This window comes from Canariomyces notabilis, assembly GCF_033297395.1.
Source record: "Canariomyces notabilis strain CBS 508.74 unplaced genomic scaffold N656scaffold_51, whole genome shotgun sequence".
In the NCBI taxonomy this organism is placed as follows: Eukaryota; Fungi; Ascomycota; class Sordariomycetes; order Sordariales; family Chaetomiaceae; genus Canariomyces; species Canariomyces notabilis.
The window spans coordinates 1-26,878 of NW_027041873.1; the positions used below are offsets into that span (position 1 = coordinate 1).

The following is a 26,878-nucleotide window of genomic DNA, read 5'->3' on the forward strand; positions in this document are numbered from 1 at the left end:
GGATACCAGCAGCCAGGGACGCAACCACTAGCAGGAGGATACCAGCAGCCAGGGACGCAACCACTAGCAGGAGGATACCAGCAGCCAGGGACGCACCCACTAGCAGGAGGATACCAGCAGCCATGGACGCAACCACTAGCAGGAGGATACCAGCAGCCATGGACACAACCACTAGCAGGGGGGAACCAGCGCTATATATTCAGGCCAAACACCAGCGACATGCCAGACCCTCGGACCTTAGTATGGCCTCAACATCAAGCTGAGCTCTATTCTACTTGCTGCATAGGCAACAATATATACGTTCGGATAGTTGAGCCGGACTTCAAAGAAATTGATCCAGAACGTCTTACCTGGGCAAGAGTTGAGGGATTGACACCAAGAGGCCATCTTCTAATAGTGGTAACACCTCTCCGCGGAACTATGTCGAAACTGCCAGCTTTTGCAATTCCACTACGAGACTCTAGGCTTCAACCGTCAGTGGTCGGAAAGATTACAACTATAGAAAGATCCGAGCTCAGGACAATTCGATGTCAAGACCAAACTACGCTTCCAAAAATTGAGTATATTGCTCAGGATACGAGTTTTTATGGTACTAATAACCTAGTTGAAAAGACGGCTGACCAGTGGATATTTGCTTGGAAGGGAGGGCAACGCATAGTGACTACACAGAGTATATGGAAATCGGTGTATTCTAATGCACTACGAGGCGAAGATGCAATCAAAGAATATTATCGAAACTGTGGAGTTCAGCCGCCGAAAGGACCTCGACCATTAGGAGAGCGGATTCGTCTCCAAGGAATCGGGGCTTCAGTCGAGGAGCAGCAGCCAGTGGACCCGGTGCAGCAGCTATATACAACACCACAGCCAGTATATACAGGCCATCAGCAGCCAGAGCAGCAGACGTATATAACGCCACAGCCGGTATATACAAGCCAACAGCAGCCAGAGCAGCAGCCATATACAACGCCACAGCCGGTATATACAAGGCAACAGCAGCCACCTTCACAAGACCCTCTAGCTAGTCTCCAAGCTGCCATTGCATCATTGAGCGATGAACAACGGCAGCAGCTTCTCCAAGGCCTGTTTTCTCGAGAGACCCGTCTACCTTCTCCACCCGATGACGTGTTATAAGCTCTCGCTAGTGGCTACACTGTCTACTACCTAGGGCAAGGTGGTTACTGGTTATTACAATGAACTGTAAATGTAGTGTCGGATAGTAAATTCAGCTCACATTGAAAATGCGTTGTTGAAGCGAAGCTCAAGTGGCTGATGCTAGCATGACCCTTCTTAGGCGTTCGCAGACTGCATGTAGGGCACGGTGCGAGATTCATTTTAGGTAACTATATGGACATAGTAGGTATTGTGATAGTGGGTTGGGGTTAAAGACGATGATATCCCACCCGTTCATTAATCGATCTCTCGAACTTTCCTCTGTCGAGGGCGCGCACGCCCTAGGTTTTCCGATTGTTGCTGACGAGGATACTGGCTAGTACTATCTCCAAATGCTTCCCATCTTAAGGACGTGAGGATTACACCTAGGGTAGGAACTGCCCCCCAACTACCACAGCCAGATCCCAAAGATCCCAGCAGCTAGGTATACTGCCAGATCCCAGAAATCCCAAGAGATCCCAGAGATCCCGGTGATCCCAGTGGTCTTTGAGAATCTTATTCTTACCTATACTGGTCCGCAACTTCCACATGCGACAGCCATATCAGTCGTAGTCAAGATAGCTTAGTGGTAGTTAATCAAGCTCAATTCCAAGTGGTCTTGTTTTCGAATCGTGATCGTGCATGTCCTCTTTCGTAGTTGTAGTCGCCTTGCAAGTAGAGTTCAGTATATTGTAGAGATCGGATGAAAATCGGGTGCAGGTACAATCTTTTTGCCTAGGAGAATAGGACATACAATAGCAATATTGAGATTGAAGAGTCCTGGGATCCTTGGGATCAACTGGCATCCTTGGGATTTGTTGGGATATCTGTAATACTGGAGGCTGGTCACAGATACCAGGAACTACCCCAGTAGCGGAAACTCTCACATCGATCCCTGGACTCTCCCCCAACTGTTACCTGCCCCTATATTATTCTACTAAGACTCCAAAAGGAGGAAGTAGAGAAGGTATATTAGGCAATCAAGTATCCACCTACACCCGATCCCAGGTCATCGGCCCGACGAGGGCCATAGCAAACCATAAGCCCCAGCAAAATTGCATTAGCGGCGGACTACATACAAGGAAGGGATGCGGGTCATCCGTGCCTTATCATCCCTACGGCTGTGTCCCGCGACGTGTAGTCATTTTCCCATCTCGCACCAACCAAACTCGTGCCCCTTCTTGATCCACCGTCGAGTAGGAAAGTATCGCAGATTTTGCTTAAAGGCCTTGACAATACGATGATCGTTGTAGACTACCGTCATATTGAAATCTAGAAGAATTTAGTGTAAAAATAACAACGAACAAGAGAAGAAAAGAGAAAGAAGAAGAAAAGGAAGAGAATATAAAAGCTTACATGTATTGTCCTCGATTTTGGCTATAGCAGTGAGAAATAACTCTAGATTTGGGGTATCCGACTTGTTGACTTCGGTGATGAAGCTACCTTCAAAGAGGCCGAACAGCCGAGCGGGGGAGCCATCATGAACCCTTGAGACGTAGACTCCGCTATGGTATTCTCTGACTTCCTGTCGAACAGCGTGGTACGGCGGTTGCAGGATCGCACCCAAGAAGGAGATAGCGTGTGTGGACTCCACGTCGTTAGCTGCAACGGTCCGGAGCGTGAGCTTCTGCTCTTCACCATTGCGCACAATTTCGGCCACCAGCTCCTTCTTGTCACTCCAATGCATGTAGTCCAACTGCGACATCTCGGTGATGAGCTTGCCGTTGAGGGTAAGCAGGATATCGCCCGACTCGAGCATGTAGCCTTCGTTGTCCTCCGAGCCCTCGCAGCTGACTGTACTGGTCGGATTATGTACTTCCAAAAGCTGGTGTCGCGTCGAATGGCTAGATTCCAGTTGAGAGATCCATTTTCTAGAGACATTACTGGCTTGTGCCTCAGCCTTTGTAAGAGCTCGAAACCGAGCGGGCAGAATTCGTAGGCTGGGCTGACGTCCGTCCTGGATTTGCGATACTACGGGCCAGATGGTTTTGGTGGAAAAGCCCCGGCAGTAGAACACTTCCTCCCCTTCCTCACGTTGCTCGAGGTACTTCAGCCAAATGGCTACGACTGTACCGGTCGTGCTAACCAGGACGCCAGTTTCACAGGATCTTCCAAACCCTGATCTGACACTGATCGCGTCGAAGTTGACCGGGCGGTACCTCGGTGCCGAGGTCGCAACATGAGATATGTATAAAGGTGAGATTTTGGTAATGGTTGTCTTCTCGTGCAAAATGTGGTCGTTGAGACTCCCGTCGTGGCCGAGGAAGTAGATATTCTCACCCTGACGTATCTCGTCTTTACTCGGTGCCGCGCTGAACACTGGAGCTTCAACCATACAAGGGTCATACTGGATGATGGAGTAGTTGTGCTCAGGGTGAAGGAACAAGACGTTGGCGTCGACATTGATAGAGCCAGCAATGGTGATATGAATGTCGCCGAAATCGTGTGGGACAGTAGCTCTTGAAACTAACACAAGACCCCGAGCTGCATCCATGATAATCCCCACTCCCGATCTGGTAGGCGCCCTCTCGCCATTGAGGTCAACTGGCATGTCAAACGTGACACGAGTAAAACTGCGGGCGTAACTGACAACACTAGGAAACGCGGGATCCTCAATACTGAGCTCTGGAAATGAGGCGGTCAGAGGGCTCTGAGGAATCGCATTCGGCGGGGCTTTGGCGATGACTTCAAAGTCCCACAGCCCAGTCTTGTCGTTTCTCACCGCCAGTTCTATCCTCGGGTACCAGCGTCGACTGACCCGAATGGTCTTTGAGTCGCGTTGACGCGGAAAACAGTTCAAGTCCAAGAAGTCAACCTTAACGAATGCCCTATCTGGGATGGTTTTCGCGACGTCGATGAATGACTCGAGGTTAGGGACGGCCTGGTGGTTTAACCTCTGAATCAGCCAGTGTCCCCAGGGGACACGACCTTCCCCGCATACGACAATGCCTTTGCAAGGGATACGATGGATGAGGGCTTGTTGGTAGGAAAGAGTCTGGAACCCGATGCCGGTGAACAAAACAAAGCGGTCGGGGGTAATCTTGTGTAGGTCGCCGACCTCAATCGCCGCCGTAACTTCTGTACCCTGACGGAGCAGGAGAAATACAACACTGTGGCCAACGCTGGAGTCCAAAATTTCGTCTAGGCGGGCGAAGTGGATAACAATCTCACTATTGACCTTAATAAGAATGTCACCCTCCAGAATCTTGCCGTCTGAAGGCCCCTGGGGAAGAACGGTCGCTGCCACAATCATATTTGTCGTTTGGGGACCTGGAAACATGTCCTGGACCTCCTTTCTCAAACGGTCCGGAAAACCCAACCTTTCGCACTCCTCAAAAGACTTGAGGAGGAATCGGCATTGGATATCGCCTCGAGTGATGTCTTTCTCTTTTTGTAAACACTCCAACGCGCGATATGGCCGATCGAGGGGTAAGAAGTAATTTGTTGCCGCGTCGTCTAGTCCACCGGCTTGCATCGCGAGGGCATAACCATGGATATCAATGATTGGACTGCCCGAGCTACCGCTAGAAGCATCGCTGCTAGCCTGGAAGTAGTTGATATTGAGGTCGTTGTAACTAGAGTCATATGATGGTGGATTGCAGTCCCTTCTGCTAAGGACACCGGGCAGGATGCTCACCCCCTCACCGGCGTCATTGCCAACAAGTCTGATCTCCTTGCCGACTCTCGCCGCATTTGGTTTAAGCGGAAGTGCCTTTACTTGCATATCTCTGAGGAGTGTGGGGTCGAACAACAAGATGCCGTAATCGTGGACGGGGTCTCGGTAGATTGGTACAACGGGCACCTCCTCATGGTTCGTGAAAATGCAGAAACCCCAGAACCCCCCGGGGCCAACAACATGACGATTCGTCAAAATAAGCCTGGAGAGAAGAATCAGCCGACAGCATGCTTCTCGGGCAGCAATGAGCTTACCCTGTGCGACCACGGATAGCGACGACAAACCCGGTCGCCTCTCCGGTAAACGCATCCCCCATGTCGAAAGGGAAGGGGCTACACCAGTGAATCGACACAATACCTTTGTAGGCACTGTCGGTGGCCACACCCCATCTGGCGAACGGCCTGCGAAGACCACGTTGACTGGCAAGAGCGAGGCATTTGAGCAGCTTCAGAGGCCCGCCGCCCGTGTCATAGGGCTCTGTGGGAGAAGAAGTCGCATCAACGCCGTCCATGGGTTCGGCGTCGGAGAGCACCAGAGTCTCAAGCTTTGAATGGTTGTGAAAGTTGACAAAGTACTGCGTACTACCAGGGCATGACATAAAGGCAGCAAGCTTTACGGGATGGGGTATCGAGGGCAATTTGATGTGATGGCCATTAAGTCTGAGTCCTTCACAGGTAGTAACTTGCGCGATGCAGCTGCAGCAGCTCTCTCGTCCGTCCTGGCATGTATCAAGTCATGTAGGACAAGCCGAGATGGCGTACTACGTAGTAGGTTGGCATGCATGTGGGTCAGCTAGCCACTGCAGCCTCCCTCGCCCAATCTCCTTCACCCAATCTCTCTCGCCCAGTCAGCACTCTTTGGTGCTCTTTTTCAAGCTAGGAATGGTAATGGAATCACGCCGCATTCCCTGTTTGGTACTTGCGTGGGACAATAAGTTCATTCTCGGCCCCACTCCGCTGTCACGGCTCGGATCCGCAATCCGGACTCCGGATTGCGGAGGCACCCTCCCCCCAAGCTGCAACCACACCTGCCAGCCCGCCCGGCGCTGTATCACAGCCACTTGCCCGCTATGTGAAAACCTTAGATTACACTGTATATATACAGTACTCGTCCAAAATACATTAATGGAATTTCCTGGCGCGGAAACGACAATAGCCAACCCATCCCTCCACTGTATGGATAGCGCTTTTCGTGATTAAAGAACTAATATAAAAGCCAGCCAAGGAAAGTTGGAATTGGAAAGTGAAGCGATGTGGAAGTCTGGAACAAGCGCTCAGTACCACCCCCAATCAGCAAACGCAAGCTGCTCCTCCTCCTCCTTGTAGGGGGCCAGGTTGGGCGCGGATACCTGGCTGCTGGTTACCATGCCGAATTCCTCATGAGCCATGCTGTACGCGGCGGGGTGGCTTAAGCCAGGGAACGGGTATGAATTGTGCGATGGTTGTGGCATGGGCATGGGCATGACCGGGAGCCCATGGGGCATCAGCATCGAATAAGTAGGGGCAGTGATGCTGCTGGTCGAAGTTGAGGTAGCATCTAGCTGCGGTTGCGGGCATGATGGTGCGACACGCTGGACTTTCTCGCCCTTCCCTCGTCCCTTTATCCCCTTATTGGCGTGGGGGTACAGGTCGTACAAGTACTTGGCCATTTCCCTCTCCTCGTCAGAGACTTGGCCTGTAGCGAGCTTCGCGAGGAGTGTGTCGATCGTGTTCCGGTGGAATTTGTTGTGATGAGGCTAGGGGTGGAAGAGGTGTTAGAAATTTGTCTGGTGCTTGTAGTGGACCGGCCCCTAATTTGAGCGATGTACCTTTAAATTGCCACGCCAAGTAAATTTCTTGCCGCAGTTATCGAGCTTGCAAACCCATGTCTTAGTCCGATCATGAGTTCTCATATGTTGCGTGAGATTCCCTCTTTGCGGAAAAGCCTTCCCACATTTGTTACACTTGTGGGGCTTCTCCCCCAAATGACGTCTCGTGTGTGTCTAAAGGGTATAAGACGGACTAGCTCAAGCAACAGGTATAGACGAGATCTCACCCGTAGGTTAACAGTTTGGGTAAAACCCTGTCCACAGAGTTTGCATTTCTGTCTCGTCAGTTTCAGAACATGCCAAGGAGGGAAGCTAGGTCGATGCTCACATAAGGGCGCTCGCCAGTGTGGGCTCGTCGGTGCTTGTCGAGGTTGTTCTTTTGCGTAAATGACTTGGTGCAACCAGGAATATCACAGCGAAACCGCCGCGACTCTGTCTCGGCTGTCTCTGCCTGATCTGTTGACGTTTCGCCTCCCACCACTTTCTTGAAGACCTTCATTAGGTTGTCCACCGGCGTGTTGAATTCGTATGTGGGAGCGCCGTTCACCCGTACGTTGGGTACTATCGTCGTGGAGGCCGTTGATGTTGCTGTTGAGTCCGAGGTAGTCGACTTGGCCGAAGTAGACATCTGCGCCTCGCTCTTTTTGATGGATGGGCTGGGTTTTTTGTCGTCTGAAAAACGGCCGTCCCAGTGCCATTGGAATCCGATCTCGCCGTGAATGACGGGCGCTTGCGGACGCTCTAGAAACTGGCGGGCCTCGAAAGGCGCATCCAAGGCAGACGGGGTACTGTACGCAACATCATCACCGTAGGATACGCTCGGATAGGGAGTAGTCACCGAGGTTATCATCGAGCAGAGTCCGAAAGTGTCGCGAGGAACGGAGTGCAGAGCCATCACGGGCCATTGCAAAGGCGCCGTGGTGCCGGGGCTAGCAGAGCGGTTTCGATCAAGGGATAATCGGCACCGGTGGGATAGTGCTAGGGCCAGCCTTCTCAGTTTTCCGGGAGGTGGAGGTTGAAGACCAAGAGCCAACGGGTTCCCTGTTATTCAAGTCGAATCCTGGGTAATGGAGCGGAGTAGTCCGTGGAGGTTTGAGAGTCGGGGGAAGAGGAAGCGAATAACAGCACAGGAAAGATAGTCGGCGGTGTGGAAATGAAGAAGGAGGTTGCGAGGACGGTGCTAGAAGCCACAAGGCGGGGATGTCTTTCCACCCGTGGTCGAAAAGCACTATCCAACGAGTCGGTGGCCAGTGCCCGGTTCCTGGCGTTGAGTGAAGGTCAACCTAGAAACGTGCCAGCCACTTACCGTACCTTGCATAGTGAAACAACTAGACCCCAACCACAAGGGACCATGGTCGGGGTATTATTGTGTCACCCAGGACAGATGAGGGAGGGCGTGAACCTTCGACTTGGTTGTGCCGCGGGCAAGTCCCGCGGTACTGCCATGCCCTGAATTTTTGCTCCGTGGGGTTGACGCCGCAAGATTCGGAAGGGGCTCTAGGTTTAGTAGTTTTCTTTTTTTGTGTTGAGGGCTTGACGGAACCCCTTTCCGCTCTTCTACTGCCCTCTTCACAGTCCACAGATGGTAACGCACACTTGACAACCATGAAGCTATCCATCCTTACTTCCTCAATACAGGCCAACCACGGCACCCAGACATCGGGGCAAGGATGTATTGGGGGCATTGATCGTGTCCGATTGGAGGAACCGAGGATCCCATCAACCTCTGCGTGCAAGTAACCAAGGTTCCTCATACAGATGGCGATGTCTCCGTGCTTGACTTCCAGACACATTATTCTGCAAGCATCGGTGACCTCCTGGAGGACCCAAGCATTTCATAAGCCTCTCATAGGCCGCATCAGCGTAGTTTTAGGATCACCCCTGCTCCGGGTATGTATGCCACGGCGGGGGTGACTTTATTAGACGCGACAACGTACGCCGGGGTGTTTGGAGAGGGGCACCCCGGAGTATTAGTCGCAAGCTTCTGCACGGAAACTGGTCAGCAGAGTGATATTTCCTCTGGCCTAGTCTGGACCGTCGCACGTTGGAGTTGAGCTGGGAGTCAAGGAGCGGCTGATGGCGCTGTACCGTAGGCTACATTCACCCTCTGTACTGCTAAAATCCCCAACCATGCATTCCTACTTTCTTAAAGCGCCTCGTTATGTTCAATGTCTGTACATTTGTGATGTAACTAAGATGCAGGTTCTAGAACACGGTATCTTCCTAGGTAGGGGGTGAGTGAGTGGGGAGGTGAGGAGGGGCTGAATGAGTGGGTCTGCCTTGGCGGGAGGTGAGTGTGGGTTAGCTTGAGCAAGGGGAGGGTGAGTGGGCCTGCTCAGGTAGGGGGTAAGTGAGTGGATTTGCCTAAGCGGGAGGTGAGTGAGTGGGTCTGCCCAGGGGTCAGTTATAGCCCGGAGGCGGGGAACCACTACGAGATTCGGCGTTGCCAGGGCCAAGCTCGGCGCGGGGATTGCTAATTGCCTCTGCCAAAGAAGGTAATGTTTCGTCGGGCAAGTTAGTACCCAGTGTTGTACTGTACAGGACTTGGCGGAGACCGGACAAGCCCTTGGACAAACGCTGGTTGAGGCGACCCATCAACTTCCCACCTGACGTTTCAACAGCACTTCGCAGCCCAGATGACGGACGACAAGGCTCACAACAAGGCTCAAAAGATCATTGATGAAGCACTTGTACGCATTCCGAGGGACCACAAAATCAATAATACAGACATCAGTTACGCCCGTAGGGTCATTGACTTTGTATTTGCTGATGGATACAACATACCCGCGGAGGAAACTAAAAAAAGCTTCTTCCGACAGCTGGACTCCAAAGCGCTCATGGCCCTTGCGGTACTAATTCGGGTAAGAGACATCCAGGGCAACTCCGTTTCTACTATCGAGAGCCTTTGCAAAAACTCAAGTTTCATCTCGACGACACGTTGGTACAACGACCCAGATCTGTGGACGGCCGCTCTCAGCGTTGTTAGCGACAGCGCTGTATATCTGAAGTTTCGCAAAGGTACGGCTTCCCCTTTTTCCACCTCTCTCTTCGTCCTCCCTCGCTCCCAGGTGCGACGCGGCTGACGCTGCGACACCTCTACCTCCTCCTCCAGGGGACGAGGAGGAACTTGTGCGCAGCATGGTGGGTCGCGTGTGGTGCACATTGCGTGGGACCGGCTGCCGGCTATGGCTGCCGCCGTCGGGCCGTCGCGGCACTCCTCGGCGGTGAGAGTGACAGGTGCTTTTACAGCCAAGACGGACCGGACCACGACAACGACGTACTCAAGGGCGCCGTCAACCGCCGGCCCGCCGCCGAGCCGCCCGGCTGGCCGCGAGTCTGTATGTACGCTCTCGATGTCTCAGCCTTGGTCCGTCTGTGGCTCCAGGAGCGTCTTGAGAGACGCGGCCGATCGCAACCTCTGACCGACACCGGGGTGCGCATCGGCCGCCCTGGTGGGCACCTCTCGCACGAGCGTGCCGAAGACGTATCGGGCGCTGACCTATATAACATCACTGCTAACAAGGCCATAGACGCCGTTCATGCTATTAAGCAGGCGAAATCTCCTTACCAACCCACGCCGGCACAACCCACGCTCGCACTGCCATTCAAGGATCCGGATGTTAAGCCGGGGTCTACCGAGGCAACTACATGCACTTCTTGCGGCCGGTGGCTACAGAAAGGGGTGGCTGCCTACAACCCAGAGACTGGTAAGTGTGCCTGATATGTCTTCTCTATTCCTGCTAATGTGCCAGCTTCCGCCGTGTCTGGTGATCCGTTCAAGCCATGTCCCTCCGCGAGTGCGCCGCCTAACACGAGAAGTCCCCCCGCTCCTGCCGCTTCCGCCGATGGCCCCGCCCCTGCCCACTCCGCCGATGCCGCCCCGACCGATGCTGCGGATACGCTAGCGAAACCTTCGCATACAGGCGGCAGCTACGCCCATGTCCTTGGAAAACGACGGAAACTGCAAGATACACCGTCTGCCACCTTTCGGGTGCCCTGTACATCGTCCGATTTTAGCGCCGCTCCTCCGTACCCCAGACTCGGCCAGCCCTCGACTTTACAACAAGGCAACAGATATAGTATCGACTCCGCTGCCTCCCATCCTTTGACCACTCTGTCAACGGCCAATATGCAACCCAAGAGGAACGTTATATACAGTCTTTCTGGGCCCTGGACCGATATGCTTGAGAAGGCTTTTCCTGGAGTTCGTCTGTTTCATGACCTGGCGAAGTCGAAGGAGAAGTTCGAGGACGGCCGCGGTTTCTCCCGTATAGCAAACTTTCATTTCTTCAGCGATATGGTTACTGAGGTGGAAATATGCCTCGACACAGCTGATGAGCAATCTTGTCTAGATGCTGCCAATCAGGTGGACGCGATCCTCAGGCGGGCTGCCCCCGGCGCCTCTGTCGAGGTCCGGCAAGTTCGCCAAATGAGGATAGAGATTAAGCAATATCATCCCTTCTGTCAGTCCATACCTCAAATTTTCAGCGGTAGATAGCAGTCTTCAAATGAACATGACGTCCATCTTTCCCACGACAATAGGTTGCCCTGCTGGGACAAGTTTCGAACCATCTATCGCTAATTCTTCCTTGGAAAGTTCCTCCTGCCCGATCTCGATCTTTCCTCCGCTAAAAGAAGTCCGCCCCTGCCCTCGCCATTTTATTGTTCTATCCGCATTGCTCGCTGGAAAGATCTTGAATGGAATAGCTTCGTATATACCGCGTTCTGCATTGGCCCCCTTTCGGAATCAGCAATGGCAATAGAGGAGTAGAGAAGAAGCACTTACTAGTGGCATGTCGGCAATATCTGGAGTTCCAGACATATCCGGAATAGTAGAGCCTGATGAAATCGAAATGTTTGTAGACCCGTGTGGACTTCTCGCGATTCGCGCCTGACGAGATTTTTCCCGCGCCCAAGGAGTTTTCCCCCCCGCCGGTTTCGATGGAGGGGCTGTATGCTGCGGGGCACGGCATCGCTTCGGGAAAAGTCGCCGGTTGTCATGTGACACTGGTAAGGCTAAGGTGGTCCAAGTTAGCGTTGCAGGAGTGTAAGACTGTGAATTCATGGACTTCGAGCATTGAGGTGAGGTTGAAAGTTTGAGAGCGGTGTTCTTGACTGCATTCTTTTGTAAGTCGCAATGCCGACAAGGCTGCCACTGTATATATACTTAACCGTGACGTGTCTTGCCTAGAGCGGACACCTTGACGCCACTCCCTGCACCACCCTTGCGTTGTCGCTCCGTCGGAGACGCACGAGAATCTCATCGGCAGCTGCTGCATTCCTTCCAAGGCGCCTTTCATGCAGTTGCTTTTAATGGTTAGCTATTGTCTGATGAGTGAGAAGAGCACGTGGTTTGCCCACTGGTCTATATAAACAGGGCGTCCAACTTCGTTGAACACTCAGCTTGCCAGCGTAGTTTCAACTTAACCATTCCAACGACCTCAACTTGTATGCTACAACAGCCTTCTCATGGAATATCATGGATTGGAGCCTACTTTGTTAGTGAATCGCCTCCTCGACAGAGACATACGCTAATTTGCCGTCAGCATTGCGGCTGCATTTGCGCGGAAGCCGTCAAAGGTGGTGGCACAAACAGCAGGGAAGAGAGGAGAGGTGCCAGAAAAGGAGCCAAATCCCAATCCGGCTCAAACCAACAGGGCGGCTGGACTGCTCCTAAAGCAAACAGCGATGAGCAATCTAGCGTCAGTGGACGAAGGGACAACGCACAAAATTTAGAGCACCGCACCCCTAGACAACGGTGCAATGCAACTCCTTGGCCTTGCCACTCGTGCAATAAACAAACACCTCATTCTGCAATTGACTTCACTGTGATCTTACAGACTTGCTCCCCCTTCCCTGTCCAAACACCCCGAGCCCTGCCCCTTGCAGACACTCAGCCACCATTTGCCCAGGAGCACCCACCCACCACCCCCTTACTCATTACTCTAGCAATCCAGTCACCTACCCCTTGCCCAGGCAAATCCACTCACCTAGACAAACCCACTCACCCTTCCCCTTACTCAGGCAGATCCACTAACCCACCCCCTGCCTAGGCAAATCCACTCACCCACCCACGGCAGACGCTGCAAATTTTGCAATGCGGCTTGTATACAACTAAGGTACAAACATGAATTTGATACAAAGAGTGACTCAATAACCGTAGAGCATTCCGATGCCAAGAGCAAACCCCTCTAGATCTTCCTCGCATTCCATTCCCGGCGTCGCGAAGTTGCTCGAGCCATCGACCGGGTGGTGTACCGTTATATCTGCTGTCACCTTCGGTAGCCCGTGGAGTGGCGGCATAGTATGGGCTCCGCGGTCCAAGTCGAAGGGCCAGTCAACTTGGAGTTGGTCTTCCGTAAGTGCTATGAAGCCAGTGTTGCCCCCCCAGTTGGAGAGGCCGGATGCCGGGGTGCTACCGGGGTCTCTGAAAAGGCGGTCTTCGGCGACGGTAGATGGAGAGGTAGTGTCACTGGAACCAATGTTGGTGATTGCCGGTGTCCCGCATTGCACCCTCGGTACCACCAATCCGCCCGAACCGTTGTCGTTCCTCTTCCTCTTCCTTTCGTCGTACCCGAGACAGACGTGCCTACGCTTGGCGCAGGTCAAACAAACAGGCTTCTCACCTGTACAGCGCACTTTCCTCTTGCGGCACGTCAAGCATCTAGGACATCCTCAGAACGCAACTCGGACCCGGTCCCCCGGCTACGAGGGAAGTCGGAATTAGAGAAGGGGGAACTCACGCTGCTTGAGTGTGCCTCCGCTGTTGAATGCGCCTCAGGTCGAAGGGTAGTTGTCCTTGGTAGTTGATAAAGCAAATTTGCTTGGGCGGCAGCTGGGCTCCGTGAGTGAGGTTGGTCATCTCGGGCGCTTCTTTTAACCCGCCTACCGATCCCAAAGAGCCATAAGGGTAGCACTGCTCCTCCTCTGGAGAATTCGCACCGAGACTATTCTCTCCTAGGCCATGGCCGCCATCCTGACTCAAGGAGCCTGTGGCACTGTTCATCGACGGCATCCTCGGGGCCTGGGCACCCTGCGGACTCTGGAGGAGCGCCTCTTTGGTCAGGTCCATGGCAAAGGGCGAACGAGGGCCCGAGGGGCCTATAGATATCGAAGGCGATGCCTCGCGTTGTACTTGAACAAAGCAATCTGCATCAGTCTCTGGAGTCTCGCTGGATTTGGCGGCCTCATGCTCAGCAGACTCGGAAGTAGACGACACGGGACTGTCGCTTTCCGCCCTAACCTCCTCGTCGTCTTCTCCGAACGTCCCACTGGACACACTTGAGGGCTGTTGTTAGTCGTCCAACTCAAAGAATTCGCTTTCCACAGCCTGATCATACCCTTTAGATGACTTGGACTCGGAAGCGGCTCGCTCTCTGCCCTGCTGTGCCTCAAACTCGGCATTTTTCCTCATCCGCATCTCCTTTGCTCGGCGATTCTTGAACCAGTTCTATAGCAATGTGTTAGCTAAATCCATCCGTCTTGAAGAGAGTCTATATCTTGCAACGGACATTTATCTTAGATACCTCGACACCTATCCGATTGGCGAGCTCTTGCCTGGTACTGCTTCTCGGATGGGCGTCCACTGTGAATTTGAGCTCCAATGGAGCTATCTGTTTCTTTGTTAACCGTACCCACTTCCTACCACGGCCTTGATGACCCTCATTAGCTTGTCCACCGGCGTGTGGGATTCGTGTATGGGAGCGCCGTTCACGGTTCCAGGACGGATGTGTTGGATGCGGTTGTTGATGGCTGTAGAGCTGCTTCGGCATGCCTCCCATGGTAGTATAGCGCTGGTGGTACTGCTCGTCCTACGGTTGAATCTCCCAAATGGTGGTGTAAAAAATGGACTGGTTCCCGCAATGGTGGTTGGAAGATGGACTGGTTCCCAGAACTATAAAATGGGGCTGGAGGTCGGGGGGGGTGCAAGTGCTGGACGTCCTGGAAGTCAGGGGTGTAAGTATTGGACGTCTTGGAAGTTGCTGGATGTCTTGGAGGTCGGGGGGTGGACGTTTCTTTTGGTCGTTTCCTGCACACCCTTCCAGACCCAGCAGCTGCAGGACAGCAGCAGCCTTGAGCCAACAGTTCTCTCGCCTGCGGCATGGCTGTTGCCAGATAGTCCAGATCATTTCCCGCCCTGAAAGACCGAAGTCCAGTAGTCCACCGGGCACCGCCCCACCGTCCCAATGTCCCTACTCACTAGTACAGTGGTCGTCACCGTCACCCATGAGTCGGGGGGGCAAGACAGGGACCAGTCTGGATGGGACCGTGAACAGCCTAAGGTTGAAGCCCAGCCGAACTACAAATCACAGAAGGTACACGGAGATTTCGCGACCGTCAGTGCCTGCATGTGCAGCGAGCAGGGGACTGAGGATTGGAGGGGGAGGACAGTTCTTGGGCCCGGACGATAGTGGCGCTTCCTTGGACAACTTGTATTGCGGATCACCGCCGCGACCTCGCCTTTGAATCTCTCTTCATCCTTCGCTTCTCGCTGCCCCTTTTCCCTTTTCCTTTCCTTGGTCCCCCGTTTTCGCGAGCCGCGAAATCAGCAGTCCCAGCTTTCGTCAACTCGCTTATGCCAGCGGTATCGCCGTTTTTCTTCTATATTAACTTCCTACCATGAACTCAAACGTCCCCCGACCGGGGGATGTTCCTTCCATCTCCCTACTACTATTCAACCGACCAAGTGCTTCACACCTCGAGCCGAACGACCGTCGTCCGAGTAGCGCCGCAAGTTACCACGATAAGTGCGGCTTCCTTGACGACATACCTACCAACCCGTTCCCGCCAGGCATCCAGGAAAAGGGCCTAACAGTATCACCATCGCAGTTCAAGCCTAGCAACACAATGGCAAGGAACTTTATAGAGTTCACGGATTACGACAAATTCTCGGGTACAAAGGAGGCAGCCGACAAGAGACAGCGGAATGCAATGGCGTCGAAGAGGCTTCGGCGGAGTAAGAAGGATCTGGAGAACAAGGTTGACTCTCTAACCCGGGCTGTGGAGGAGAGGGATAAGACGATTTTGTTTCTAAAGAAGGAACTTGCTGCTCTAACCCAAGCCTCCTGCAACTGCAACACCCGAGAGACGCCGGGCACCCCTGGGCCATTTACATCGCGGCCGCTGCCACCACAGGCGGCAACGATGGAGACGAATTCTCGAAGGCTATCCGAGAATCGTAAAGTTCTTGCAAGCATGGACGCTCGAAATTCAGGTCAGACCATTGGTTTGCAACCGGTGCAACCCCAGTGGGCAAGCGACATTTCTCCGGAACACATGAAGCGAGATCGAGCTTCCAATCTGCCTTGTCCAGGCCACGAATGCATGCGAATCAAGCAACAGCCTTCTTCAGGAGCAGCCGCAACTACGGCACATTGTGCCACCCAGCGAACAGCAGCAGGAAGCTACCCAACACCTCACGAATCCCGCGTTTCAGTGCCCGCCTTGTCTTGCTATCCATCTGACAGTCGCAGCCAATTTGTCTCGCGGGAGGGACGAGATCTCAAAGACCAGGATACGCCGATTCCAGCCCCCTCGTGTACGGGCCCTTCGAAGGATGCTATAACACTTCCACCATTGAATCACGTTTTGGAGGGGCCTCCTTCCTCATCCTTTTGCTATAGGAAGGCGGGCAGTGTCACAGGGAGTTCAAACAGTCCCTATCTACGACTTCAAGACAACGGCGTGACAGCCCGAAAGTTAAGCCTTCCGCCACCACCCCGGTCGTTGCCACAGGTGTTCCACACCCATTATATTCCTGGCCCTTCGACTTCGGCGATCGGAATTGAGCCAGCCTCCGAGTCCCAGGTGTGGAATCCTCGGGGCTGGGGGACTATCTCCGACAAGAGATCCACTCAAGACTCCGTGGGGGACTCTTCCGCTGAAAATGCCAGTCATTGCACGGATAGAATCCAGTTGGAAGAAGCCTGTGCCGCCAACGGCAGTGATACGGGAAGGCACAAAGTCAGGAAACGAAAGGTGAGTTATATCTGTTGATTATTGATGGGACGGTAACTTATGAGCGGCGTAGCGAGCGGAATCTGCCCAGTGTCAGAAATGTCAACGGACCGAAACTGAAAAGTGGAGACGCGGTCCAAATGGTCCAAGAACACTTTGCAATGCTTGTGGACTTGTATACGCACGACTCGTCCAGGATGCGAATGTGGAGGGCGAATACCGAGCTCCGGAACGCTCATGAATTGGAGACGGGAGGTGAGAGTGTTGTCAAGGGGCGAGAATGCACTGTGAAGATGAATCCAGTGTAAATGGAACCAAGACCAACTCCACTTTCCAAGCCGTAGAGTGGTACAACCAACTTTTGTTGGCTGTCATTCAATGCTTGGAGGTATGTCCTGGATAACGTAGGTCATTAGTGGGGATGATGAGTCGGCATTGCGGATCCGAGCCGTGACAGCGGAGTGGGGCCGAGAAGAAATTGCCCCATGCACCACCCGGAACGGGGAATGCGGCGTCAAGTCTCGACGCCCCAATTTTTCATCAATGCCGCCAATCAGCCGCGATTACAAAATGTCCTTTTATTACCAACCCCAGCTCACCAACAAGAGCAGGGACGGGAGCAAGCCCAGCGTGTTAGCGCATTATTAGCGTACACGAGGACTAATTCGATGGCGTTATCAGGACATCGAGGCCCGAAGGCGCGTCGTCGCTGATGGGAGTGTGTGCAGAGTTCCCATCAGGGGCTCGAGACCACGGTCACACTTAGCTCCTACAGGATATTTCTCATCCCCATGTATATAGTGTTTACTTCCCCACAGATACCAAAGACTGGTAATACACGTACTCGCCTCGACATTGACAAGTTATGACAACGCACTTGTGGCCTGCACCGCGAGAGCCGTCTAACTTGAATCTGTGCTTGTGCGATGGGGCTCTTGCAGCCCTTGGCTACCTAGCCATTAGCCAATTACATCCGGTACCGTTCTATCGGGACCAAAGTTGGGCGCCAAGGCGCCACGATGTGTGCTACTCACCCCTCTGCCACTATCGTCCGGGCCCTGCTCGCTGCATATGCAGGCACTAACGGCTGCCAAATCTCCGGCCGGGTCGCCCCTTGCCCAGGGCCCCGTGTCGCATCTAGATCGTCGTTTGTACTGAAGTTTCCCCCCCAACAGAGATCGCTTTGTGATCCGAATGGCGAACTTCAGGATCTCAATCCACAGGCCCCCTCCGTTCCACACTACTCTCTGGCATAGTGGTGAAAAGCTCGCTCCGTGTAGGTCGCGGTACTGCCACAGGCAGTGAATGGAGTGGGATCTACACCCCCTCTGAGGGATGGCACGACGCCCAGGGCGCGTCAAGTTCTGGGGCTCGGGGTTGCGATTGGCTGCACCGCTTGTCCTCGCTTGGATGTGCCAACCTGGAAGTTGGTGCTGTACGGCCACTCAGTTCTTAACCAGGGCCAAAGGGAATTGGCCTTGCATCTGTCTTGGCACAGCTGCCAAAATGTGGGGCTGGTTAAGAACCGACGGTGGGTAAAACTGATAATGGTACGAAGGTACGGATAATGCGAGGGCTTTGCCAAGCCGCGTTTGGAGCAAGAGTGGAGCCGTGTCCCATTTTGTCCCCTGTCCTGCTATGGGGCTGAACATACATTTTCTATGTACACTAGTGTATGCCAATCAAATTGTATATCATTTAACTTGGACTTAATGAGCGGCGCTCGCTCTGTGAGGCCTTTGTGAACCGGAGGAGCGAAGTGGAACGGCGGTTGGTGCGGGTCGACCGGCCCGTATCCAACCCCCGTCGCTCATCCGTTACAAACGTGGCAGCAGCGACGGAAGCGCCCAAAAATGTGTGTTCTGTCACTACTTCTTAGCACTCTTCGTACCACTTTGGCAAACGACGAATCCTCAACTATTACGGGTTTGAATGACTCTCTATTCTCAATTTCACACCCGCGCATTCCTTTGCCTAGAGGCCCTAACTTACCTCTCAATTCTCGATTAAGAACTAATTCATGGGTGGAGGGTGCTGGAGGACGACGACTGTACTAGCAACATTGGGTCGGTGAGGCAGTCCCCGGTGGACAACTGGACTTCGGTCTTTCGAGGCAGGAAATTATCTGGCGTCAGCCATGCCACGGCGAGAAGACTGTTGGCTCAAGGGAGCGGCTGTTCTGGAGCGGATTCCTTACAACAGTATGCCCGCCTCGGCGAAACCGCCCTTGGATGCTCCACTCCTACCCTCCAGGAATCTCGCTCTACTGCTTGTAACCCCTGACGCCTAAGACGTCTAGCGGATATGTACTCCCCTCGCAATCTGGGACGCTTGATCAGGTTCCCGTTGTCCTTGAATCCACGTTGCTCTTATACAAGGCTAAGCGCAATACTTAGCAACCCCGTAAGGGTAGATTAGGAGCCTAATGTTAATTCCCCTGCTCTCTATAAGGTGGCAGAAGCACGCCATGAAATGTCTACACAGTACGACTTTACTGCCAGACCAGATTGGGGGAGATCCACGGGGAGGGGGAGAGAGGGGGTAAGGGGGTGTGGGATCCAAAAAGGTAAGGTAGAGAAAGGTCTTTGAGAGTCGGGTTTGTGGGTTTCCTTCCAGCTGTGAAGTGCTTTTCGAGTCGCCAGAGCCCACGATGGCGTTGGCGAAGAGCGGTTACCTGCATAAAGTCCTGCTGGCAGTGGTTGCGTGTGGTGGTCCGGCATTGCTAGACCTGGTCCAAGGTCAGGATGGTCTCTCTAGTCTGTTCTCACGGAACCAACATATGGACGGATACCACAACCGCATTCCAGTGTCTACTTGGGTAACCTGCGCGAGGAGAGTGGGGGATGCTAGCGATTCTCCTCGTTAGAAATTGCGCTTTCAGGCTGGATCCTGGAGGCTGACATCCTGCGCGGCTCTGTTCGCAACCTCGCCACCGTTTCAGTCAGTGGCAGTCACAGTGTTCCGTGACCTGATCAGGCAACCCAGTCCGGGCGGTTGCAGCAGCAGCAGGGCCATCGTCGTTCTCGCCACGTACCATCCGGCCGTCGGCCTGTCCTTGGAGAAGCGCATGCCTATTTCACCGCCTGACCATCTAAGGTGATCTTCCTCTTCCCAACCTTAGGCGTCACTGGTTGGGTCATGGCGCCTCACTTCCAATGGCCAAGCCGTAAGAAGCAATTTCACCGCGAAGATTTGCTAGCACGGCATCCTAGTACGGTATGTGGATCATGTATTAAGGCATACAAAAGGCAACCATCCGTCTTGTTGATTCTGCATCTCCAATTGGCTACCTATGCTTCCTGCAATCCCTTCTTGTATGAAGTTCTCCTTGCTGTGGCTCGGTGGCGTTTCAGGACATCGAAGCTGTGGTGGATGTACTGGCTAGCAGCAGTGCTGCAGTGCCGCCTTGTACTGCGGAGGTGGTATCTGGAATTGGAAGCGATTCTTTAGTGACACGGGAGCCAGGGAGCCGATAGATACGTGCGATCAAAACTGGAAGACGGGTGTCACTTGACTCACTTTTGGCCTTCGAATGGTCTACGATTGCAAGGTCGCTATCTTCCCCCGCTCTACCCGTAACCCTGTCTATACTGTAGTATTTTGGCTCCAACGTACGAATGCAAATTTTGGGTCGGTTGCACTGTATTTCATTAGGGATCAGCCTTACTAAGCCATGGTTGCTGAGTCAGCGGTGTAAGCTTGCGCACTGGGTACGCTGAGCCAGGGCACCAGTGCCCCATAATTCGCTGAAGCGGCCAAGCTCCCTAGGTAGACATATTGACTATGTACACTGTACAATGGGCGGACCCACATATCCCGGCAGTCCAAAGGCTTCTGGCCCCAACCTCCGTACACCAAGCTGCACTGAGCCTGCACAAGGCGAACCTTGGCTTGGATTGGCTTGCAAGGGCTTGCAAGGGCCCATTTTCCCCTGTCAATCACCTTGCTTGGAATAGTCCGCGCACCTCTGCGAACCATCGGTTGGTTGCCTTCTTCCATTGTTCCCCAGCCGACTTTGATACTGCCTTCCTGTGCCCGAGACTAGGGCACCTCTGGTCCGCGCTGCGCGGCCCAAGTACATAGAGAATATGCCCAGTTGCGCCGTAGTTATCGTTAAAAACCTCGTCCGTGGCCCTCTTCAAGAACAGTGCTACAGTCCAAGGCCTGTTACCTTGATGAGCAGAGCCGCGACTACTTGCCGCTCATTTCGACGGTCGGTGCTAGCCACTTCCAAAGCAATCGGTTGATCCCCCCCCTCCCGTCCCTGCTCCCGACGCTCCCCCGGAATCGCTCGCAAATACGGGTCTCACGTCCGCACGCAGCAGCGCTTGACGCAGAGTTTTGCCGTCATCGGGCCTCAGAATCACTTCCTGTAGGAAATGGACCTTGCCAAGAAGTGGAACGAGCATTTGCGGCGAGAATCACGACGGGCAAAACCTGAGGCTGTGTGCCCTCTCTGTGGTTGCGAGCTCCAGTCTTCGCAGAATGGCCTCGAGCCAGCTCTGGCAGTCTTCCAGAAACACCTCTCAGACACTCACGCTCAGTTGCTCTCTGAAAAAGCCACGGAAGCGGAAAACACGGACTGGATCCGGTCTCTGTGGGACGCCGGAACTGCAGGGCTTGTCACACAAGCGCAGCAGGGCCAGGAGCGCCGGGCTGGCAGCCCCACGAGTGCCAAGCGGGCAGGCTCGCGATCTAGGAGTGTTTCGCCTCTCAAGCGATCCAAGGCCCAGCCCACATCCACCCCAACTCTGGACGACAGCCGCGCCGAGTTCGATAGAGGCTCCTTTCAGAAGGGGAAGCTGTGGAGCCCAGACGACGACGCTGCCTCGCCAAGGCCCCACCTATACGATAAGGCCAATGGAGCGACCCATCAGCAGTCGCATCCCGCTCCGCCGTCTGACCCCTGGCCCCCGGCTTCAGCAGACGACGAGCCGATTGAGATTATCAAGCAACCTGAAACCAGGCCCATATCTCAGGAACAACTTGTTGCAGAAGTCAAAGGCATCTACGCGGGACTCGTCATGGTGGAGAGCAAGTGTATCGAGGTTGACAACGCCCAGAGCTCCCAAAACGATGCCGCAAACAAGCTCAACAATGAACAGTGGCAGGCGTTGATTGCTCTCCACCGGACATTGCTCCACGAACACCACGACTTCTTCCTAGCCTCCCAGCATCCTTCTGCGAGTCCGGCATTGCGAAGACTTGCTGCCAAATACGCCATGCCTGCGCGTATGTGGAGGCACGGCATCCACAGCTTTCTGGAGCTCTTGAGGCATCGCCTTCCGGCTAGTCTGGATCACATGCTGACCTTCATCTACCTGGCATACTCGATGATGGCTCTCCTATACGAGACGGTGCCCGCCTTTGAAGACACTTGGATTGAATGCCTAGGTGACCTCGGCCGGTATCGTATGGCGATTGAGGACGACGATGTGCGGGACCGAGAGATCTGGACTGCTGTTAGCCGTCACTGGTACTCCAAGGCCTCCGACAAGGCCCCTACAACCGGGAGGCTCTACCACCATTTGGCTATCCTTGCTCGTCCTAATGCACTGCAGCAACTCTATTACTATACGAAGTCGCTGTGTGTTGACATGCCCTTCGCCTCCGCGCGCGACAGCATCATGACACTTCTTGACCCTATCATGGCACCAACCCCAAATCTGCAGCAATCCAGGCTGCCACCCACCGAATTCGCTTGCGTGAAAGCACACGGCATCTTGTTCAGCGGCAAGCAGCAGGGAGAGCTAGAGGCCTCGATGAACGAGTTTTTCCAACATCTTGATACTCATATTGGCCGTACCACGCGAAGGTGGCTTGAGTCTGGGTATGTGAATTGCGCTGTCGTCTCGACTTTGTGGGGAGATTGACATTGACACGTACCCAGCTACTTTATCGGCATCTCAAATAGCTGCGCTGTCATTGGCTATGGGAGTGAGAGTAACCTAATCTTTAAAGCCATCAAGGGAACTCGTCCCAATGATGAATCGCAGGACCAGCCTATGCACGAGAGTGGTGTGGAGCCACCTTTGCCCAAGGAGCTGGCTGATGCCCTTCGTCTCTTCAATGGGACATACAACGTTGTTTCGCGGCGGTTTGGCGACCCCAACATCCTTCCTTACCTTCACGTCACGCTTGTCTTCGTCTACCATCTTACGTTTTACCCAGAGGCCATGGTCTACATGGCTCGGGCCTTTCCGTGGAAGCTTACATCTCTCTTTTTAAATACGTTGATTGGGTCATGTCAGTCGTACGCTCGGATTGAGGGCGAGCAGTTCCCCAAAAACGAATCGGCCACGAGGCCCTTGCCGGATGATTATGCCCTACGGGGCTTCCCCTGGGTGGGGAAGTATTTCCCCAACGGGTGGTTTGCAAATGACAAGATTGACGATGACGAGAAGTACTTTGAGGTCCTTTCCATGACGGAGGAGAGGAAGGAGCGGGCGCTCTGGTTGGGTTGCCGCATCGCTGCTCAAGACGGCAAGTGGCTCAGGTACGACTCGGAGACGCATCAATTCGGAGTCAATCCGCAGTACGATGTCGAGCTCGAGTTGGAAATGCCGGCTACCCCTGTTGCCAGCACCGATTATGGCGACTTGCCGGACGCTGCCACCATTGCCTGAATGTGGCCGCCTGGGGCAAGTTGCCACTGTGGTTGGGTTGAGGGATTGCGGCGGGGGACGGTGGGTGGCTGCGGTATGACGCCGGGACACACACTTTCGGCGTCAACCCAATCAATGTCTCATGTCTCTACTCATGGAACACCCGTGAGCGGTCTAACCGCAAGCACTTCCTTCTCGACCTCGACGCTCTAAGGGGCCAAGTACTAGAAACCATCCTAGCCAGTCTCCTCCATGTCCACTCGTTGTATTGTACACGTGTATTGGCCATGTCTCGCCTGTCTACCATTCATTGCCTGTGGGGTGTGTGGCTGGGTGGTTCACTCGGTTCATTACTGACGGTGGTCGATTTCGCGTTTGAAGGGACTTTGGGTTACCAGGGGGATATTCCGCTAGCCAAGGGGTCACCAAAACGTGAGTCCGATGAATCCCGCTGCAATGCGACCATTGAAGGCACCCGAAAATGGCGGCCTTGCCCTGCCAAATTCGGCGGCTGGAGGGGTGATTCTAAAAACTATACTAACTTGGAGGTGGGCAGGGCTAATTTGTGTTGGCGCCAAGTGCGGGGCACAGAAACATGCGGAAGTTTCTTTTCCTTTTAGGGTAGGAATCTCACCAGTCGCTAGGTCGCCTGCATGTTTCGACCCGCTACTTTAGTGTAATTCGGCGCGTGTGTATCATTGTGGACACTGAGGGCTGGTTCTATCCGGGTACTGCATATGTATCTGCATTCCGGTTGCCGAACATGCATGAGGCTCGGTATGCGGAAATCCTTATTTCCGTTTTGGTGTATGTACTATAGTACCTTACATACTTGCTGCCTAACCTACACAGATGAGTGCCTACCACGACAGATGACTGCCCAACACGACTCTATCCATCATACTCCGCGCCGAAATCTTGACATGGAGAAACACCGCGCCGAAATGCTCGCCGACGGCATGCTACTAGTCACGTGGAAAAGCAGGAATCGGACATGTACTCAATGTGGAAAGTCCTATCGACGGAGGCATACCTGTTGGGGCGTATCCCACCGGCGTCCGTCGCAGCTCCGAGTGCTGCCACCAGTACAAGCACCTCTTTCGCCAGAAGCCCAGTTCCAGTTACTTTGTAACACACTTCTTGGGAAACCTATGTATGTCCGACCCCTGTGTCAGTCCATTGGAACACAGCTCACTCTGTAATAGGCATAGCCCTCAGGCCCAGAACGTTCTGGCGGCACTCGAAGCTCTCGTTCAGCGTGGTGTCCGCCACGATCGAGTCGACATCGTCGAATGTCTAATCGCGGCATCCAGGGCCAAACTCGGCGCAGTTGCTCCTTGGCGAGCACGCACCCCTGCAGCTCCAGATAGCGGTGGTCCAGCAACGAAGCACCCTGATGCGACTCAAAGGCAACAATCAAAGCTCTATGCACCTCATTAATGAGTTCCTTTCCCGCGCGCCGCCCGCACCTGCCGACGTCATAGGTGTTCTGTACATTTCACAGGCAAGCAATCTTGTGTACAACTTCTTTTTCTCTGAGGCACACGAAGAAGCAAAGAAATATGTGCCTGTTGGTATCGATGAAAGGCCAGAGCTGCTATGGGATCATATCTACTGTGTTGGTCGCATCATGAGGGGGAAAGGCCGGTTTGAGGAAGCTCGGCAGTGCTTCGAGGGGCGATAGAGACTGGGGTTAACATTGGATTGAAGCCCGAGCACTAGTTTGGTAACTTCAACTTCTCAAGGATTAAGCACCTCGCCCGTGCCTTGCCTTCCATCCCGATCCCTCCGGTTTATTCACGGCCATGGGCCTTTTTAGAACGGAGGGTTAGAAATTTGAGAAACAACCTAAGGTAAGGTAGTGAGCTATCCTAGTAACTTACTAGGCACATTGGACATGCGTGGCCGTTGGCGTACACCCAGTTAGTGCAGGGGCGTGGATAAGTCCAGAAATACTTGCAGCGAAACTTGTAAAAACCACCGCCGCCAAGGCCGGCGCCGCCTGACATGGTGAAGGATTAAGTGTTGGGTGAACTGCACACTATGGCCGTTTCAGGAGTTGCTAAGTTCACAAAAGTGTTGCTGTTAGCATATTCCCTAATGCGTGTCCTATCGCCTCTTTATACCTGGCGTCTTTTGGCAACATCATCAACATTGCTCGCAATGCTCCGCTCTAGCCCACCTTCCCACCCATGCCTCTAACCCCCAGACTTCTTCTCACCGCACTCGGCCTGGCTTGCGAGGACGCCGCTGCCCTTCGTGTTTCTCATAATGTGAGGCTTTGTCACACTGATGCTCGCCCCTGATTGGGTACACCTGTACATGCCGGATGCAGCTATGCATGATCGCAGGTTTGCCTTCCCGGACGCAATGGATTGGCCAAAGGGGTAGAGTCATGTAATGACTCCCGTGTTCCGTTCAATTGCCTTGTGCTGCCGCAGCCCGTAAGAGTGGGCACTGGGCAGGAGCCATCGTGGTTCGGCTGGGCTCCAACTTAAAACCGGGGAATTTGATCAGGCCCCACACACCCGTGCCTGGATGCTTCTTGAAGCCTGTCACTTGATCAATATTTGTTTTGGTCGTTTCCTGGCACACCCTTCCAGTTTACACGCAATTAGGTAGAAGGGTAAGACAAAAAGCGCTCTCGCCTGCGGCGCGGCTGTTGCCAGATCATTCAGATTAACCTCGCCCTGAAAGGCCGAGTGGTGGTGGTGTTCAGTGTTCTAGACCTTAGCAAAGGCATGAGATGTGTTGCTCGACACCACACTGACCACACTACTGCAGCCACGCCTCGCTTCCAGGTTGCATTGTTGCTCAATGCTAGCCATTCAACAACAGCTAACACAACCTTTTTGGATCACCGTTTCCGAGCAGTCGCGTAGGGTTCCAATGTCGCTAGTCGTGCGGCGGCCCGGGGGGGTATGATCGAATCAATCGATGCCCGTGGCCGAAGTGGCTTGAAGCCGCTCCAGTGAGGTCTCGGCGAGCTGCTTAATCCCAGCCAAAAGAATTGAGATCTCGTCAAAGCCCGTCTGCGACCATCAACGAGCGTCCAATATACCATGTAAAGCAACGTCTTCTTGATTTCAGTTGCTAGACGTCTGTCACGCTGATTCCTTACATCCAGCTGCTGGCAAAACGAGTGGATCTTCTTTTGCAGTAAAGCTAGGACAGCACTTAACAAATGGTCGATATTCTTATCTAGCTTCGGGTCAAATAGGTATACCGCTAGATCGAAGTTGTCTACTTTTAGGAAGCCCTTAGGAGATACAAAACCATTTGAAGTAAAAATTTCCAAGCCTCCCAAAAGGCAAGGGGCCCAGCGCGCTTATGCATGGAGTTGATCATGGCTCACGGGTGCCGTGGCTGAGAACCCAGCTAATCAACCAAGCCTGGCTGGGAACAGATCGAGCGGCCAGCACGCTATACCGGATTGAATAGCAACCCTGGGTTGCTATTCAATCCGGTATAGCGTGCTGGCCGCCAGAGCCGGGCTCTTCTAGGGGTTCGCACCAGCTACCATCTATCCTCTCCCTATGCTCCATCTAACTATGTCCACCAGACGACTTGAAGACTTTGGCGGCAATGCCCTCGCCTATCTTGGCTACCTTTATCTTAAGGTCACTAAGGTCCCAGTAGCCGACTTGATATCTCAGCTTGAAGGGCAAGTTGCGGGATTGCACG

At 53.7% G+C, this 26,878-nt stretch overlaps 6 protein-coding genes across 6 annotated transcripts; 2 read left to right on the plus strand and 4 right to left on the minus strand.

Annotated features, from left to right (window-relative positions):
* Window positions 1-1,327: 1,327 nt before the first annotated feature.
* Window positions 1,328-5,608, minus strand: N656DRAFT_840611 (trypsin-like serine protease; the record flags this gene model as incomplete). The annotated part of the gene is made up of 6 exons (XM_064818953.1): window positions 1,328-1,482; window positions 2,314-2,421; window positions 2,506-3,916; window positions 3,965-5,027; window positions 5,080-5,435; window positions 5,498-5,608. 6 exons carry the CDS (start codon window positions 5,606-5,608, stop codon window positions 1,328-1,330), a joined length of 3,204 nt encoding a protein of 1,067 aa, XP_064664665.1.
* A 322-nt stretch (window positions 5,609-5,930) lies between these two features.
* Window positions 5,931-7,927, minus strand: N656DRAFT_764020 (uncharacterized protein). The gene is made up of 4 exons (XM_064813309.1): window positions 6,961-7,927; window positions 6,860-6,907; window positions 6,633-6,806; window positions 5,931-6,560 (listed from the first exon to the last, which is right to left on the minus strand). The coding sequence occupies exons 1-4, from the start codon at window positions 7,525-7,527 to the stop codon at window positions 6,099-6,101; spliced, it is 1,251 nt and encodes a 416-aa protein (XP_064664666.1). The 5' UTR covers window positions 7,528-7,927; the 3' UTR covers window positions 5,931-6,098.
* Window positions 7,928-9,208: 1,281 nt separating this feature from the next.
* Window positions 9,209-11,235, plus strand: N656DRAFT_785658 (uncharacterized protein). Its single transcript, XM_064816435.1, has 3 exons — window positions 9,209-9,650; window positions 10,163-10,339; window positions 10,385-11,235. Exons 1-3 carry the CDS (start codon window positions 9,269-9,271, stop codon window positions 11,128-11,130), a joined length of 1,305 nt encoding a protein of 434 aa, XP_064664667.1. The 5' UTR covers window positions 9,209-9,268; the 3' UTR covers window positions 11,131-11,235.
* A 19-nt stretch (window positions 11,236-11,254) lies between these two features.
* Window positions 11,255-12,242, minus strand: N656DRAFT_559177 (uncharacterized protein). Its single transcript, XM_064810085.1, has 3 exons — window positions 12,128-12,242; window positions 11,800-11,939; window positions 11,255-11,747 (listed from the first exon to the last, which is right to left on the minus strand). Exons 2-3 carry the CDS (start codon window positions 11,930-11,932, stop codon window positions 11,380-11,382), a joined length of 501 nt encoding a protein of 166 aa, XP_064664668.1. The 5' UTR covers window positions 11,933-11,939; window positions 12,128-12,242; the 3' UTR covers window positions 11,255-11,379.
* A 540-nt stretch (window positions 12,243-12,782) lies between these two features.
* N656DRAFT_802965 (uncharacterized protein) lies at window positions 12,783-14,413 on the minus strand (the record flags this gene model as incomplete). The annotated part of the gene is made up of 4 exons (XM_064818306.1): window positions 12,783-13,221; window positions 13,376-13,912; window positions 13,973-14,082; window positions 14,267-14,413. 4 exons carry the CDS (start codon window positions 14,411-14,413, stop codon window positions 12,783-12,785), a joined length of 1,233 nt encoding a protein of 410 aa, XP_064664669.1.
* A 6,555-nt stretch (window positions 14,414-20,968) lies between these two features.
* Window positions 20,969-23,215, plus strand: N656DRAFT_720760 (uncharacterized protein; the record flags this gene model as incomplete). The annotated part of the gene is made up of 2 exons (XM_064812466.1): window positions 20,969-22,419; window positions 22,480-23,215. The coding sequence occupies 2 exons, from the start codon at window positions 20,969-20,971 to the stop codon at window positions 23,213-23,215; spliced, it is 2,187 nt and encodes a 728-aa protein (XP_064664670.1).
* Between the last annotated feature and the right edge of the window lie 3,663 nt (window positions 23,216-26,878).